Source organism: Podarcis vaucheri (genome assembly GCF_965113315.1).
Source record: "Podarcis vaucheri genome assembly, chromosome: 5".
In the NCBI taxonomy this organism is placed as follows: Eukaryota; Metazoa; Chordata; class Lepidosauria; order Squamata; family Lacertidae; genus Podarcis; species Podarcis vaucheri.
Genome location: NC_138763.1, coordinates 18,893,124 through 18,909,880, shown reverse-complemented (window position 1 = coordinate 18,909,880; position 16,757 = coordinate 18,893,124). Strand labels below are relative to the sequence as shown.

The 16,757-nt window shown below is 42.9% G+C and overlaps 1 protein-coding gene across 1 annotated transcript in view; it reads right to left on the bottom strand.

The window, feature by feature from the left end:
• Positions 1 to 774: 774 nt before the first annotated feature.
• BCHE (butyrylcholinesterase) overlaps positions 775 to 16,757 on the bottom strand; it is a 52,526-nt gene continuing 36,543 nt past the window's right edge. The window contains exons 3-4 of the mRNA XM_082224282.1: positions 7,062 to 7,228; positions 775 to 2,717 (exon numbers count right to left, since the gene is read on the bottom strand). Of these exons, the coding sequence (XP_082080408.1) occupies positions 2,593 to 2,717; positions 7,062 to 7,228 (292 nt within the window). The 3' untranslated portion in view covers positions 775 to 2,592. The remainder of the gene's footprint in view (positions 2,718 to 7,061; positions 7,229 to 16,757) is intronic.

Sequence of the window (16,757 nt, the reverse complement as noted above, 5' to 3'; positions counted from 1 at the left end):
TGGAATGTGTTCTTGAACTCTGATAATGACTAGATGGAGGATCGCAAGGAGTGGGGGAGTCCATAGAGAAAGTAGGCTAGTGTACAATGGCAAAATGAACATGCATTGTTCTGCTCATGCCTCTCGCCCTGCCCACCCCTGACATACTGCCCTCAGAAGGTTGTTCAGAAAGGAAGGTGGTCATTGAGCTAAAAAAGTAAATGGATGTTGGATATATTCTTGTCCTGTGTACAAGAAGTCCCATTCAACCTTGGGACTGCTGCTGCTCTTCCTAAGCCTGTCGATGGGAAAACAAGCCTTGAAATAGTGTTCTGCACTGAATTTCCAGGTCACATGTCTGAGCTGAACCCACTTAGGATCCAGCCTACATCTCCCGCAGCCCTACCTGCATCACACCCCTTTTTGAGAACTTACACTGGTCTCAGCAAAGCCAGCTGTGGCTCGGTCAACTGATCCTCAGCTGAGCCATGTATCTTAAGTTGAGCTGGAGTTGGGAACTTAATGCTGTCCGAGGCCAGCTGAGCCAGGAATCAACCAGCTGAGCCAAAGATCCAAAGCATCATAAGCTGCCCCACCTGGCAGATCTTCTCCATAAGATTGCCTCTTTAGTGTAGAATGCAACCAAGTAGAATTATTGTATTGAATGGATGGTGCAATATTTGTTATGATTCGTTTCTAAGCATCCCCAGATGTACGTATCTAAAAAACTCCAACCAATAATACTACATCATAGACAGAGATCATCAACACTGACACACCAACATCTCAGCTGAATGGTTTTACAGTGAATTTTATTATGGTTATTTGGTTTGCTTTCGTCCACAACATCTCCTTTTATTATTATTTTTTAAAACACGTGATTGCCTGTAAAATTTGGAGAGTCTTACTCTCAGAATATACTCCTCATTTCAAGGGAAAGGTGAAATGAAAAGTGTGCAACGTTCTAAAGCAGCAATCTGCAATTTGCCGGTCCAAAACCTTGGTAAGGTGCCTGGGGATTCAAAGTTGGTACCAAACTCCATTGTGATTATCCTGGATGGAGAAGAGAGACCCGATGGGATAAACAGACTGTGAGATTTCAGTGAACAGACTGTGAGAGTTAAGTGGCATTAAGGGAGCAATCTTTTACACACAAGAAGCCGGCATAAAGGAAGCTGCTGTAAATTAAGTTGATGGAAAGTTACACCAGATCCAAATCCTGTTCAAAAGTGGGGCTGCTCCTCCTGCTCTGCATAAGCCTGGCAGAAGGAAAACAAGCTTTTAAAAGAGTCTTCTATGCCCAGGTTGCCAGGTCACAGGACTGAGATGAATGGGTTTAGGAACCAGCCTAAGTCCACCCTCTGGTCCTGATTCCATCGTGAAAAAGCCAGATCCCTTTTGGGAAACTTACACTGCTTGCTTCAGTCAGCTGAGCAAGTCACACCAGCATATCTTGGGCTTAGCCATGGTTGGAGGCATAACACAAGCTGAGCTAAGAACCAGCTGCCTGATCCACAGTTCCATTGTATCCTAAGCTGCTCATTCTGGGGGATCTCACCATAGGATTTCCCCCTTATCCACCCATTCCTACCTACTGCAGAAGGATGTTGGGAGACCAGATAAACTGATGATTTCAAAGCACTTTACAAATTAAAAGTGCCAGATAAGCATTTGATAATAGAAAGAGTGCTCTTTCTCAGCAGATGATATGCTCCAGTGGAAGAGGGTGAAGGGGTGAAGAAAGGTTTGCCTGAATAGCTCTCCTTTGATTCATTGACAGTGTCAAAAAATAATTCTGTTCTCTGTAGGGAAAATTGGTATAATTTGACAATGAGCATTTGGGTCTCCAGAATGTTTAGCTTTCAAGGAGCGAGACAGTCAGTTTTAAAAGCCTCTTTTGACTTAACAAGAAAATTGCATCTTTTTTATTTCCTGTAACATTGGCAACTCTTGATATACCCCTAACAAGTAAATTACAGCTGAAGCAGGATTAAAATGTTGTGACATTGCAGTTGGAGATCTGAGCCAATGGAGCTTTTGATGGCAGTGTTCTGGAATACTGATATTTCTGCTGTGTCCTTTACGGTGAAAGAAATGTTGCATTTATCTGTCAACATACCACAAATATTTATTTCCGCTGAAACTTACTTGCTGCAATCCAGCTCAGGAGACACATGTATACAAATAGGCATGTGTGCCACTTCCTGGATTGGGAACAACAGCCATAAATGGGCTGTGTATTCAGAAGGACAGATAGAGTACTGTGTCACTTGGAATGGGTTGCAATTCCTGATGTGCAATCAAATCTCCATCCTCATGCTTGTGCAACTAGCCATGCGGCTAGAGTTGGATCGGGGCCATTAGACATCTAACAATAATCCTCAGGTTTTAATCACACTTGGTCTGATTTTCATTTCTCAAAGCTTCAAAGAGGAGAAGCACTTTATAACGTTTATTGATATAAATAGAAATGGACCTGGGAGACAAGTATATTTGTGACGTGTCACTGAGCCTGCATAACATGCCTTATTGCTGGATATGCTACATTAGCTATCTCTGTGTTTGCCTTGATCTTTGACAATGAAGGCATTCCAGAAAGGCTGGAACTTTTAATTAGAGACCTGCACAGCTTTCCTTCTTACTAGTGTAATCATTAAATTGATTTTTCCAGTCCATCATGTAATTGTTCCAGCGAAGGAATCCTGCTTTCCACTCTCGTTCTGCTTCATCAATATTGCCTGTAAAACATGAAATGGGTGGCATTAATCTAAATTTAAATCTCTTTGTACATTGATTGAAAAATAATTCTGATTACCAATGCCATTTCCCTCTAAATACACTACACAGCACTACACCCTCCCCTTTGTCACCTGATTTATTGCAAATTCGAAAGGGCAACATTTTATCTCTAGATCTTGAGATAATTGGTTGAAGTGAATAATTATTCTTACAGATCAATATAGAGTATCATATGGAATGTCGTTTTCCATATTTACACCCCTTTGACATTTTCCAAGCAGTGTATAGTTCATAACGAATAGGCACCTAGTAACTTGGATCCAGATATTGGCTTCTGATTAGGATGGGGACATTATGGCCTTCCAAATGGTGTTGGACTCCAACTCCCATAAGCCGCAGACAGCACGGTCAGTGGTCAGGGATGATAGGCACTGTAGTCCAACAATACCTGGAAGGTCACAGTTCCCCCATCTTTGAACAAGGGAGACGGAGTGGATTTCCTTCTGGAAACAAAACAAATAAATACATCACCTATTCCCAGTTGCAGAACAGTGTCCTAAATATAGCAACAATGTGTTAAAAACAAACAAAACGGAAGTCAAAATGGACCTGAAAAAGGAAAGTCTTATTTGTTCAGTATGTTTGATAATTAAAACAGGTGGAAACAGACAATCAGGTCCATGTATCCAAAGCAGTGACCAGAGGATGAATAACCGCTGTGAGGAGTATAGGGAGAAGAAACTCCATGGTGCACCTGTGGCAGCAAAACCGGAAAACCTTCATCTGCCTCAGGTGCAACAAAACATGTCTCTTCCATATCGGTTTCTACAGCCACAGCAGGCACTGTAATTCTCCAACAGTTTGACTTAACCCTCAAAGGCTCACTCCTCCATTGTCTCCCGGGACAGACAGATGCCAGCAACAAAGCAGCTGTACAGAGTCACTAAGAATATGCAATAACAAGCCCTGAGAAACAGCCCTGTTATCACAAACAATAGCAAATCAGTTAAAGCACTCACCACACCTGCGAGAATCCTGGGACCTGTAATTTACCCCTCACACAGCACCCTTAACAAACTACAGCTTTCTGGATTATTTTGGAGGGAATGAGCTTTAAATGTATGCTACGTACTCAGCCTTAGTTGTAGGATATGAAATAGGAATAGGGTAAGCATCCATAATATTATCCAGTCAAGAATAGCTCTCTGAGCTGCCTAAACAGGTTGATAATTATCTATTGTTATTGTTCTCTGGTAGCTCTGACGTGGTGTTTTAACCTTAGATCAATGAGAGGTATTGAATTGCAAGTTCATCTTGGTTCTCATGCTCTGTGGAAGTAAGGACATGTAAATGACCTTCTCCAGAGAGTGAATACAGCTCCAGGCAAAATGGAAACTGTAAGGAGAGACAAACTTCTGATTTTAGATCTGTTTGGAGTATTTCATATTTTATTTCTAAGATGATGAGCCTGTGCTAGACTGCACAAGATATTGTATGACATCATTTGGATGTATCTTTGATGCTTTTGTTCTGCTTTGAAGAAAGTTTGACAAGTAAAGTTTTGAACAATCTAATGGGTCAGGGGGTTTTTTTGCATCCAGTCACTTCAAGTTGCCCAATATTGATATCTGCAACATTTAGGGAGCAATCCTATGCACAAGAATCTGGCATAAAGCAAGCCAATGTAGGTTGAGCTGCTATAAAGATCCAAGAACTTGCAATCCAAGGACTGCAGCTACTGTGCCACCTAAGCCTGGCAGATGGAAAACAAGTCTTTAAAGTAGTGTCCTATGCCAGGTTGCCAGATCATGTCACTGAGCCGAATGTGCTCAGGATCCAGCCTAAGGCCCCCTCAGTCCCACTTGCCCAACCCATCCCCAGAACCGCCACCCCTTTGGGGAACTAACACCTGCCTGAATGAGCAAGTTATGCCAAGTACCTTCAGCTCATCTGGGGTTGGGGACATAATGCCATCTGAGCTCGGATGGGAATCAGCCAGTTGAGTTGGAGATCTACTGCAGTCTATGCTGTTCATCTCAGCAGATCTTGTTTTAGGATTGACCCCATCGAGTTAGACCACATTTCATTTTACGTCCCCATTACTGGAGATTATTTTACTGGCCTATTATGTAACACAGAAGCATATCTTACTGATATTGGTTATTTCACAGAACATTTGGTTACATGCAGCACAGTTGCTCATCAGTATCATCTTCCAAACAGATGGCGTCTACAGTTATGATTTCCGTGAGTAATGTCAGATGATCACAAGGAACATTTCGTCAGATTCACGATATACCCACATCTTGCTTGAAACTGGTCCAGGTTCACACATAACACACACACAGGATGCTTGTTTTTGAATGTCTCCCACATCCTACATATGATGGGATGTCATGATGCAAGAGATGATAAAATCTCTCAGACGTCAAATGGAAAACAATGTGTCAGATGAAGATGGCTATGTTCTTTCCCCACTAGGAAGCCTTACGCATAACAGCTATTTGAAAAACCAACCAACCAAAGCCAGCTTATTTGTTAGCTTTCGCTGTCAGAGATACAGACAATCCCAAACACAATATAAAGATATGACATGAGCCACTTGGCTGAGTATAAGTACACAAGAGAATTCAAGCATACAAAAGAGAAATAAGATGAAGATGTTGCAGCAGCTCGTTCACACTTTGTATAAAGTTCTGGGCCCAGGTATAGGTACCTCTCAAACAGATATGCAATACTGAGCACTGCCTCTACTTATGAACGTCCTAACTGGCCTCTCATGGCTAATGTCTAATAACAGATCTATATCCCACAAATTTGTGTAATTCTTTTTTAAAAAACCCAAAATGAAACCTAAACTTGTGGCCAATGTCACTGTTAACTTCTTATAGCTTACTCACTTTTGTAGGCCCAGAGAACTCTTGGAATTGTAGCTCTGTGTAGAGAATAGGTAAAGGGACCCCTGACCATGAAGTCCAGTCACGGACGACTCTGGGGTTGCGGTGCTCATCTCACTTTACTGGCTGAGGGACCGGCGTTTTTCCACAGACAGCTTCCGGGTCATGTGTCCAGCATGACTAAGCTGCTTCTGGCAAACCAGAGCAGCGCATGGAAACGCCGTTTACCTTCCCGCTGGAGCGGTACCTATTTATCTACTTGCACTTCGTGCTTTCGAACTGCTAGGTTGGCAGGATCAGGGACTGAGCAACGGGCGCTCACCCCATCACGGGGATTCAAACCGCCAACCTTCTGATTGGCAAGCCCTAGGCTCTGTGGTTTAACCCACAGCACCACCAGCATCCCTTATGTGCAGAGAATAGGGGTCTCCAAATAACGCTCCACACTCTTAACAAACTAGAGTTCTCAGGACTATTTGGGGGAAGTCATGACTGGTTAAAGTGGTATTATAGTGCTCCAAATATACAGTGCAGATGGGGCCTTAGCTTCAACCCCTTACAACTGGAGACAGTTCATAACTCTATCATTACCCATTACTACAACTTCTGTTTGAGCAATGGAATCTTCTGGGGCAGATCTGTGGAACTGAAGGAGTTAGGAGGCGAGAGGGACAGGAATTTCCATTGTGTGATCCGAAGGTGTTCTCTGACCATAATGGCTTCATTGGATGCAATGACACCCTGTTCTTTATTCTAAAGGTTTTTACCATTGGTGGGTGGATCTTGGATTTCTAGTAGGAAAAAAACCCCTGAAGTAGTCCTGACAAGCCAGAAGTCTGTTCAGCCCATTTTAGAAGGCTCATCATTGCTGCTTCTAAGATTGCACGTCAGCCTAAATTTATTACAAAGTAAAGTCTGCAACTAATCCAAGTTTTGGCTTAATTACTGAAAAAGAAATGACAGATTCCACCTATCCCTGGCTGCAACCTTAAGCACCCTTACTAAGATGAAAGTCCTGCTGATCTTGGTAGGGTTTGATTCCAAGGGACTATCACACTTCCATATTTTGCTTTTGAAATGAATGGAATCTGTGTAGGAATGCAGCTGTTCTTTCACCCTTTCATTTCAACGGGGCTCATGCAGCAGATGTTCTCAGCAGACTGTGTTCATGCAATGGACAACAAATCTTATGTGAATGAAGCTGAAGAGAGCATGTGAAACTTGCACAAAACTATATATTACACAAATTGATTGTGTGTGGGGGAGGAGTGCTAGTTAAGTGAAAGAGGTTGTCTTTTTTGAAGGACCTCTGGATTTAATTTTACACAGATAAGTTCTTGCTCATAAAAGTCTTGAAATTGAAATTGAAATTAAAATTTAGTAGCAGCAAAGTGACCTTGCATTAACCAATTTACTGTACATACATACATTTGCCACCAAAATTACCTGTCATCTCCAGGAGTTTAGGAAAAAATATATTCCAGAATCGGCACTGCTGGGCACGTAATTTTGTACGAATCTTTGAAGCGTCTGTGCTTAATGTTAAGTATTTTTGTTCAGCGGTGGTGAAGACTGGCCATCTTGTTCCATTAATCTGAGTCCCATTGGGTGTTCTAAAGGATTAAAGAGAAGCATTAGATCTCTCATGGGAAATTACCTGTGCACATCAGTAGTTTAAAATTATACTGCTGAAAAGTTATTTTATTTCAAAGTTTGGTAGGGTTGCATGGAATTACCCCAGTACTTTTGAAACTAGATAGGAATAAATATCAACATCCCCAAACTTTAAATGGGAATTTGAAAAAAAAAGTTTAATTAAGAATAGAGAAATATGCATACAGTAATAAAATCACTGTTCATCAGTTCCATGGATGAGCCCAAGAGGTCAGTGAGAAAATGCAATCTCATGGATAACATTAAGGACAATAAATTCACTAGCCTGGATTGCCCAAAGTTCTTAATAAGAATGCTAATGCCTTATTCCAATATGCAAGAATACTATATTGATTTTTTTTTAAGGTAGACATTTTGCAAAGATATGCGCCTATATGGGTGAAATGAACGAAAATTGTATCCTGATTAAAGTATGCTGGAGAAAGAATGAGTTTCCTAATGGGGAAAAAGGCATCTTTCCACTGTTCAAAATAATTAATGTAAGACGATGTGCAGAAGTGCTGTCATATATTGGAATTGATTATCTTAGACATGATGCAGTAATGTAGGGGTGGGTGATGTTGGGACTTGCAGGATCGTTGCATTTGGGGGGGGCACAGGTTCCCTCTTCCTGTTCCTAGCTAAAGAAAGGAAAGTTCCTAGCTAAAGAAATCCTTCCATCCACAGGCACACACATTAAAGGATCACTTAGCACTTGAGTGACAATATAAGAGCAAAAGGTGAATCTATATAGGGCATGTAGGATCACAGCCCTTAATTATGCATGCTCTGTAGACCAGGACTATAAAACCAGTGAAGCATCCAGATGTTGCAGAACTGCATCTGCCGTCATCCTTGACCATTGGCCATGCTGATTACAGCTGATGGAGGGGGACTGACCAACAGTATCTAAAGGTAAAGGTAAAGGGACCCCTGACCATTAGGTCCAGTCGTGACCGACACTGGGGTTGTGGCACTCATCTCGCTTTATTGGCTGAGGGAGCCGGCGTACAGCTTCTGGGTCATGTGGCCAGCATGACTAAGCCACTTCTGGCAAACCAGAGCAGCGCATGGAAATGCCGTTTACCTTACCTATTTATCTACTTGCACTTTGATGTGCTTTTGAACTGCTCGGTTGGCAGGAGCAGGGACCAAGCAACGGGAGCTCACCCCATCACAGGGATTTAAACTGCCAACCTTCTGATCGGCAAGTCCTAGACTCTGTGGCCAAATTCTCCACCTCTGCTCTGGATTGTTTGTACCAGCCTTCTTCAACCTGCTATCTTCCACATGCTGTTGTCTTACAACTCCTGCCATCTTTTATTATTTTCCAAGCTGGCTGAAGCTTGAAGGGTGTGTCCAAAACAAATGGAGGACACCATGTTGGGGAAGGCTGGGCTGTGTAGTGCTGAGGTATGTGCAAAAAGGACACATATAGGTTTCATACATGTGTTGAAACAGTCAAGTGAACAGGCACAAGTGGGAACAGGAATTACTGGTGTGATCCTGCTGCATGTTTGGTCTATGTAGTTCAGTTGTAGAACACACATATCACATGCTGTTGGCCCCAGGTTCCATCTGCAGCTAAAATGAGATTAGGTACAAGTAGGGATGGGAAGCTCTGATCATTTGGCTTTCTCACAGTTTCTCATTTCCCCAAACTGAAGTTCAGTTCTCAACATTTCCGCAACAGTGAACTTCTCCAAACACATTTGTATGCAATTTTCCCTAAAGTACATATTTTTGCAAAGCAATTTCCCCCAATACAATGTATCTTTGTATACTACTTTCACCAGTGTATGCATTTCTATGTATCCTTTACCCTAGGACTGCAGGTGGATTTTGGTACACATTACTAGGCTGGAGAACTGCATGGCAAAATTCTGAGAACTGTGAATTTTGAAGGATAATTGCGTTTCAGTTTGCATATCATTTCAGAAAGTGCGACTTAGATAGTTTTGCCTTTAGATGAATTACATTACCCCCTCATCCAGGAAAGGTCCCTACCCAACATCTTGGAGAGTTGCTCCCAGTGGTAGGGTAGAGGGACCAATAGCCCGATCTGTTTGTTTGTTATTACGTTTGTTTGTTATTGCGTTATTACGAGAAGCGAAGTTACAGGGAGCCAGGCAGAGGGCCTTCTCGGTAGTGTCACCCGCCCTCTGGAATGCCCTCCCACCAGATGTCAAAGAGAAAAAGCTTTAGGGAAGCTTTTAATGTTTGATGGATTACTGTATTTTAATATTTTGTTGGAAGCCACCCAGAGTGGGGTATAAATAAACTATTATTATTATTATTATTATTATTATTATTATTATTATTATTACTATTATTCCTTTCCACCTTTTCTGCAAGGAGCTCTTGGTGATTTACACACTACTCCCCTTCTCCATAGATTAGGCTGAAAGATGGCCCAAAGTCACCTGGTAAGCTTTAGGGCTGAGTGGGGATTTGAACCCTTGTCTCCCAGACCCTAGTCTAGCACTCTAACCACCACATCTACTCTCTCTATGGGGCAGCTTCCCATCCCATTACCAATTAAGAAGCTCGGTATCAGCATGAATCAATAGGAAGAAGGAGCAGAGTTCTCTTTTGTTGACTTCTATTCATGTTTATCAGCCATCTCTCCAGAGAGGGCTCTGTCCAAGCTTGTGCACAGCAAAGAAATTGCAAAGCAAATTCTCCAAAGCAAGGGGAAAGCTACAAAAGCTTCTCTTAAAAGAGGTTTACAAAATGCCGTGAATGATTATTTAAACAACACTCAGAGAGGAAGAAGGCAATAAAAGAACTGAAAAGTGCAAGGGCTGAGAAGAGTAATTGGGTCTCCTTTCCCATGGTCTCCAGCCAGGAAAACCAGCGAGAGAAAGCTAACTCTTTCTGAAGACAGTGGGAGTTTCAGTTTGTTTACCACCGCTGAAGTAGAGGTCAAGAGTGGCCATTTTAGGAAAGAGTGCTGGACTGCAAATGTTTACATCAGGGTGTGCTTTAGAAAAGAAATCTCCTAAGTGGCATGGTTGTTAATGTATGCTACGGTTAGCAGCTGGAGGGCCTCGAGGAAAGAGAACTGGGTTTAAGGTTCATGTTCATCTAAGGAAAAATCACTTTTGCAGGAGGCTGTTGGAAACACATCGCTCGATTTGTACACGGGCTGGGTAGTCATATCGCTGTTTTAAAACAACAAAGGATGCTACAGCTAAATGTGTTAAACAGGTAAACAACCAGCCAATGCAAAAATGAAAAGAACACCAGCTGTTCTTGCTACAGGCCACTGGCTGGATGCCTGGAATATCTCAACTCTGTGAAGTGACTACCCAGATGTAGCAATGGGAAGCAACTTTCCTTGCTGTTGCGATCAGTGAAGCTGGTGAATGTCAGGCTGTGGAGGGAGGGCAGGCTCAAGAATAAGTATGTGCATATTTTGCCCACTCTAAGACCAATCCCATGCCAACACACACACCATCCAAAGTTTGGGTCCCAATCGAAACTGGCATGGACTGTTGCCAGTGCTACCCATTCATCAAATCACAGAATCATAGAGTTGGAAAGGACCCCAAGGGTCATCTAGTCCAACCCCCTGCATTACAGGAATCTCAGCTAAAGCATCCATGACAGATGGCCATCCAACCTCTGTTTAGAAACAGAGAGTCCACCACTTCTTTTGAGAGTCTGTTCCACTGCTGAACAGCTCTTACTGTCAGAATGTTTTTCCAAATATTTAGTCAGAATCTCCTTTCCTACAACTTGAAGCCGTTGGTTCGCGTCCTACCTTCCAGAGCAGGAGAAAACAAGTATGTCCCCTCCTCCATGTGACAGCCCTTAAGATATTTGAAGATGGCTATCATATCTCCTCTCACTCTCCTCTTTTCCAAGCTAATACCCAGCTCCTTCAACTGTTCCTCATAAGGCTTGGTTTCCAGACCCTTGACCATCTTGGTAGCCCTTCTCTGCACACATTCCCTTTGCTAAGCAAAACTCTGCCTGATTGTGAAAGCCACCATGACAAGCATGACTGACAATGGGGCCTCCGCTAGCGATTTTGAGCAGCACAGCCACATAGTTTTCATGATTGGACATATTTTAATGGGTTGGGTAGGACTTGTCTGTCTTAACATATTGCTGGAGGAGCATTTTATGCATTTTGCGTTGTTCGGTGTTTTAAAACTGCTATGGTTTCAAGCTGGTTTTATGTGCTGCATTTTACCTTGTCTAATCACCTTGAGACTTTTTGTTGCATAAAGTGACTGATAAATGTAATGGATAGTCCTTATTCATTTCTTCTAGTCCGGATAATTACTAGAATCCTCCTCACCTACATACAGATACACACAGAGAGAGACATGTATGGAGAGAAGGGAGTAGTAACTATAGCAAACTAGCATCAACTATAACTCATGGGTCGTTTCATAAGCTCTGCTTTTAGTTACTACATTCCGGGCATTTAACTCTTCCTGAAAGCCCACTGGACAGACACTAGTGAATTCAAGCTTTTAGTCTAAAATATCCCTTAATCTGATCTGGCATGGCAATTCCTAGGTTCCTCAGTTGCCCACTTCTTCGCTAATTCTGCTCTGATTAACTTATGGCACCCATTTAATTGCATGTTTATTTGTGGCTCCTGAGAATAGTGACTTAAGCAGAGCTGACTAGTACTTCAGTTCAAGATCAGGACACTAATAGCACTGTCAGAATTCATTTAAGCACTCCTGCGCTATGAAGCAAGTCATGACATTCCAAATTGTACTTTACAGGTGGGAAGGGGGCTATGCTTGAGGATGCAGGTATCAGTTTGTAGGAAGTGATTGAAAACATCATGTGTTTAATATCATGCCCTGTCGCACGAGACTGAGATATATGTATATTCCTTGCATTGCTAGAGAATACTTAGTACTTTAACAGGAGATACACAGAAATTCCCACTTATCAGATTCACCAAAAACATTGCAGAACTTACAACAGAGTTTTTATGCATGTTCAGTGCAGGCTGGTCTGTTCTAATGGGACAACAATCTCCCCTCATCCATCCTACACCTGTCTGTCGTCTTACTGATGTCCAGTCCTTCTCCGTCTAGAATACCTGGATACAGCTAAAGTTTTAATGTTATTGTCTTCTTTTAACTTTGCAACAAAAGGAAGAAGCAAAGGAAAGAAGGAAGCTATGAGATGAAGCAGGCTGACATCTGCCTCGATGAATTTAAATGTAGATTTTGCAGCTCTAAATGCAACACATTGTCCAAGATTTTGTCTGAATTCCCACCAATATTTATCTTCCATCTGTTCTTTGATTTGCATGTCAATTTTTTTACCCTCAGATCTCAGATAGAAATAATCTCAAATCTCATCTGGGTGCCATGTTTACAGAGATTAAATATTTTTAGATGTGGAGCTATTAAATATATTTCATATTTAGTAATCTCTCCATATTTGCTGTGCTCCATTCATGCAGGGTCATATTCCATCAAAAGACAAGTCTCTCTCTCCAAATTGACAAGTTAGAAAAATCTCAGTTAATAGCATTAGGCTGGCATTATGCTAGTGGAGGATCAATATGAGACCTTTGGGACACTGAAAACTCCGAAGAAGCAGTAAAAGTGCCTTTAAAGGTTGCTTTTTAATAAACATTACATTTGTAGGCAATTGCTTATTAGCCACTAATTCCATAAGAAACTGTTTATTGGCAGCTGACTTTCGTAGATTCGCTGCTGACAGATAAATACTTTTTGGTCCAACAAAGTAACCTTAGTGGAAATCTTTACTTGGGAAGTAAATTAAAATGAATTTTTTTGACCATTATCGTTTTTGCACTAATATGATTAATGCAAACTGAAAGCACGATGTAAGCAGACATTAACTTTTTTTTTTATTAAAAGCCACATTGTTATAGATAACTTATCATTCACAGGCAAAAAGGCAGTCAGCTTAATTTTTAATCTCTACAAACAACTTTCACAAGTTTGTTAAGTCCTCTTTTTTGTTACAATTCACTGAGAACCCATTTCACCAAGGAAACTGATGTTAACGTAAGTCAGTGTAACATTTAAACCAGGGGGAGCCAATGTTGTGGCCATTCATATGCTAATCACATCTCTCAACATCCCTGAGCATTGGCCATGTTGTCTGGCGCTGATAAGAGTTGGAGTCCCATACCATACTGAGGGTACCATATTGCCTACCTTTGAGTTAACTACTTTTATTCAAGAATAACATTGTTCAAGTACAGTCATATCTTGGATTACAGATGCTTCAGGTTGCATTTTTTCAGGTTACGGACCTGCCAAAACCCGGAAGTACTGGAACAGGTTACTTCCGGGTTTTGGTGGTCGCACATGCGCAGAAGTGCCAAATCACAACCCGTGCATGCGCAGATGCGCCACTGCAGGTTGCGAGTGCTGCAGGTTGTGAACATGCATCCGGCACGGATCACGTTCGCAACCCAAGCGTCCACTGTACATTGTAGTGCAACACTTGTGTCCACAAAGCTTCACTAAAAGCATTTTTCCCCCATAAGGCTCCATCCAAACAAAACCTTCCCACAACAGAGAGTTATTAATGAACTGTAGTGGCTGCATCTTCTTGACACCTTAAGAAAAGGAAGATTACCAGTGCTTGTCACCTTCAGATACCAGCAAACTATCAACCTTTCCTGAGCACTCCAGGACACCAACAGAATAGGTGAGCTGTCCTGGAATTAACCAACCAGAGAGTCTTTCTTGAAAGCCAAGCGCTGCCTTATCTTCAATGAAGACAATTAGAGTTAATAACAATCGCTCTCACTTAGAGAGGCGTCCCGCTGCATGCTGTTCCTTTTATTTCATTGTCATAAAGGTAAGGTAAAGGGACCCCTGACTGACTCTGGGGTTGCGGTGCTCATCTCGATTGGCCGAGGGAGCCAGCGTACAGCTTCCGTGACACGTGGCCAGCATGACTAAGCTGCTTCCGGTAAAGCAGAGCAGCACACGGAAATGCCGTTTACCTTCCCACCTCAGCGGTACCTATTTATCTACTTGCACTTTGACGTGCTTTCGAACTGCTAGGATGGTAGGAGCAGGGACCGAGCAATGGGAGCTCACCCTGTTGTGGGGATTCGAACTGCCAACCTTCTGATCAGCAAGTCCTAGGCTCTGTGGTTTAACCCACAGCACCACCCATGTCCCTTTCATTGTTATACAAACCACTTTAAAAAGCCCTGCTAGATCAGGCCTAAGGCCCATTTTGTTCAGCATCCAGTGGCCAACTAGATGCTTATGGGGAACCGACAAATGAGACATCAGAGCAATAATGCTCTCCCTATGCTATCTTGCAATACTGAGGCAATCCAGACAACCTAGTGAATGCAGTAAATCAATTCAGAGGTGCCAGCAAACCACTATAATAAGTTCAGGGGAACAATATTTGGGAACCGTGGAAGATGAGCTATAATTGCCATGATCCCACAGCATAAAATGCTGCTGCCATGTTGTGCTTTACTAACATAGGGCTCATGGGAGGGAGAAGAGTCCGTTGTGCCACTGTGACACATCTTTGGGGTATTTTCTGTTGCCTGCTGTGTGGAAAGCCTTCCTCAATAAGAAGAAGAAGAAGAAGAAGAGTTTGGATTTGATATCCCGCCTTTCACTCCCCTTCAGGAGTCTCAAAGCGGCTAACAATCTCCTTTCCCTTCCTCCCCCACAACAAACACTCTGTGAGGTGAGTGGGGCTGAGAGACTTCACAGAAGTGTGACTGGCCCAAGGTCACCCAGCAGCTGCATGTGGAGGAGCGGAGACGCGAACCCGGTTACCCAGATTACGTGACTACCGCTCTTAACCACTACACCACACTGGCTCTCAATAAGCAGTCCTTTGTGCTTAGGGAAGGGGACTGATGCAGCGAGTGGGGGAGGAAATCCAGCCATCAGCAAAGACACTTTGAAAGCTCAGCATCTCCCATCTCCAAGCACAGCAAGCACATCAGATCCCCTTATCCATTTTAGCTGGATTTTGCAGTAAACCTTTGTCAGTTCTCTGGGATAGTGAACTTACTTGAGAGGAAGGTTAACTCTTAGATATAACCATGCATCTTTGTTGAACTGAGCACCACCTTTGCTAGTCTATTGGAGAAGATCGATAAATTTCGCTGTTTATGACTGGAAGTAGAGCCCTCCTCCTTTTTTGTCCATGACAGAAGGATGCTCCTAATTAGTTTGAAAGCTGGAAGAGCAAACCACGTATGATTACTCTGCCCCCAGACAATCAAGTCACACTAGTTGTGTGTGCAAAGTCATCAATCAATCAGAGATGGCAAGAAGTATTTGCGGCATTACAGAGACATAACACATCCAGATGTCTCACATAATTTCTAAAGGCCAGGAGGACACACAATCTTCAATGTAGACCTTCTCCTATTCTGTACTCACAGTGTAACAACTGCAGGGCAAGTACCCATCATGAGCCTTTATGCAATTCCTGGGAGAGAAGTAGAATTCCAGTGACAGAATGCACAACGCTTCCTGCAATTTCCCTGCTCTGAGATGCAGACAGGAATGAGAGGTGCTGAAGATTTACTACTGAGCAGTCTCTTTCTAAACCCCACAAATGGCTTATTTTAGCCCTGAGCTAGTAGGAGAGAAAGGAAAGCTTGTTCGTTTGGAGAGCTGAATCATATTCCCGGGCTGTTATCACCTTATATAAAGGTAAATTGAAGTTGTGCATATGCATGTTTAATTAGCAAGGGAAATCAGCTGTTGCATAGCTGGCATCATTGTTATGTGGTTGCAGCTTCTGAGATTGGCCCAGAAATGGCAGCTAGTGCAAAATGCAACAGCTCGACAGCTCATTGAGGCAGACTATTCACTGCTGGTGAAAGAATTGAAGTAGCTGCCAATAAGCTGCCAGGCTAAATCCAAGGTGCAGGTACGAGCATGCAAAACGTTGTGGAGCTCGGAACCAGGGTATCTTTACCAGCCAGCCAGTTCTTACTGATGTGTTTCAATGTTTATGTAGTTACCGTATTTTTCGCTCTATAGGACGCACCTTTTCCCCTTCAAAAATTAAGGGGAAATGTGTGTGTGTCCTATGGAGTGAATGCAGGCTCCTTGGCTTCAGCGATAGCAACGCGAAGCCTCCGAAGCACAGAGGGAGCACTCCCTCCGCGCTCCGGAGGTTTTGCGTTGGTTTCGCTGAAACCTGGAGAGCGAGAAGGGGTCGGTGTGCACCAACCCCTCTCGGTCTCCAGGCTTCAGGGATAGCCACCTGAAGCCTCCGTAGTGCAGCGGGAACTTGCGCTGTGCTCCGAAGGCTTCGGGTTCCTTTTGCTGAAGCCAGGAGAGCAAGACTCTCCTGGCTTCAGCAGAGAGTGAGAGCTGTGCAGCGCCCCTTCAGCGAAGTGGGAGGAGAAATGGAAGGGGCTCCGTTTCTCCTGCTGCTTCAATGAAGGGGCGTTGAGCAGAGAGAGGGAGAATTTTTTTTTCTTGCTCTCCCCCTTTAAAACAAGGTGCATCCTATAAAGCGAAAAAT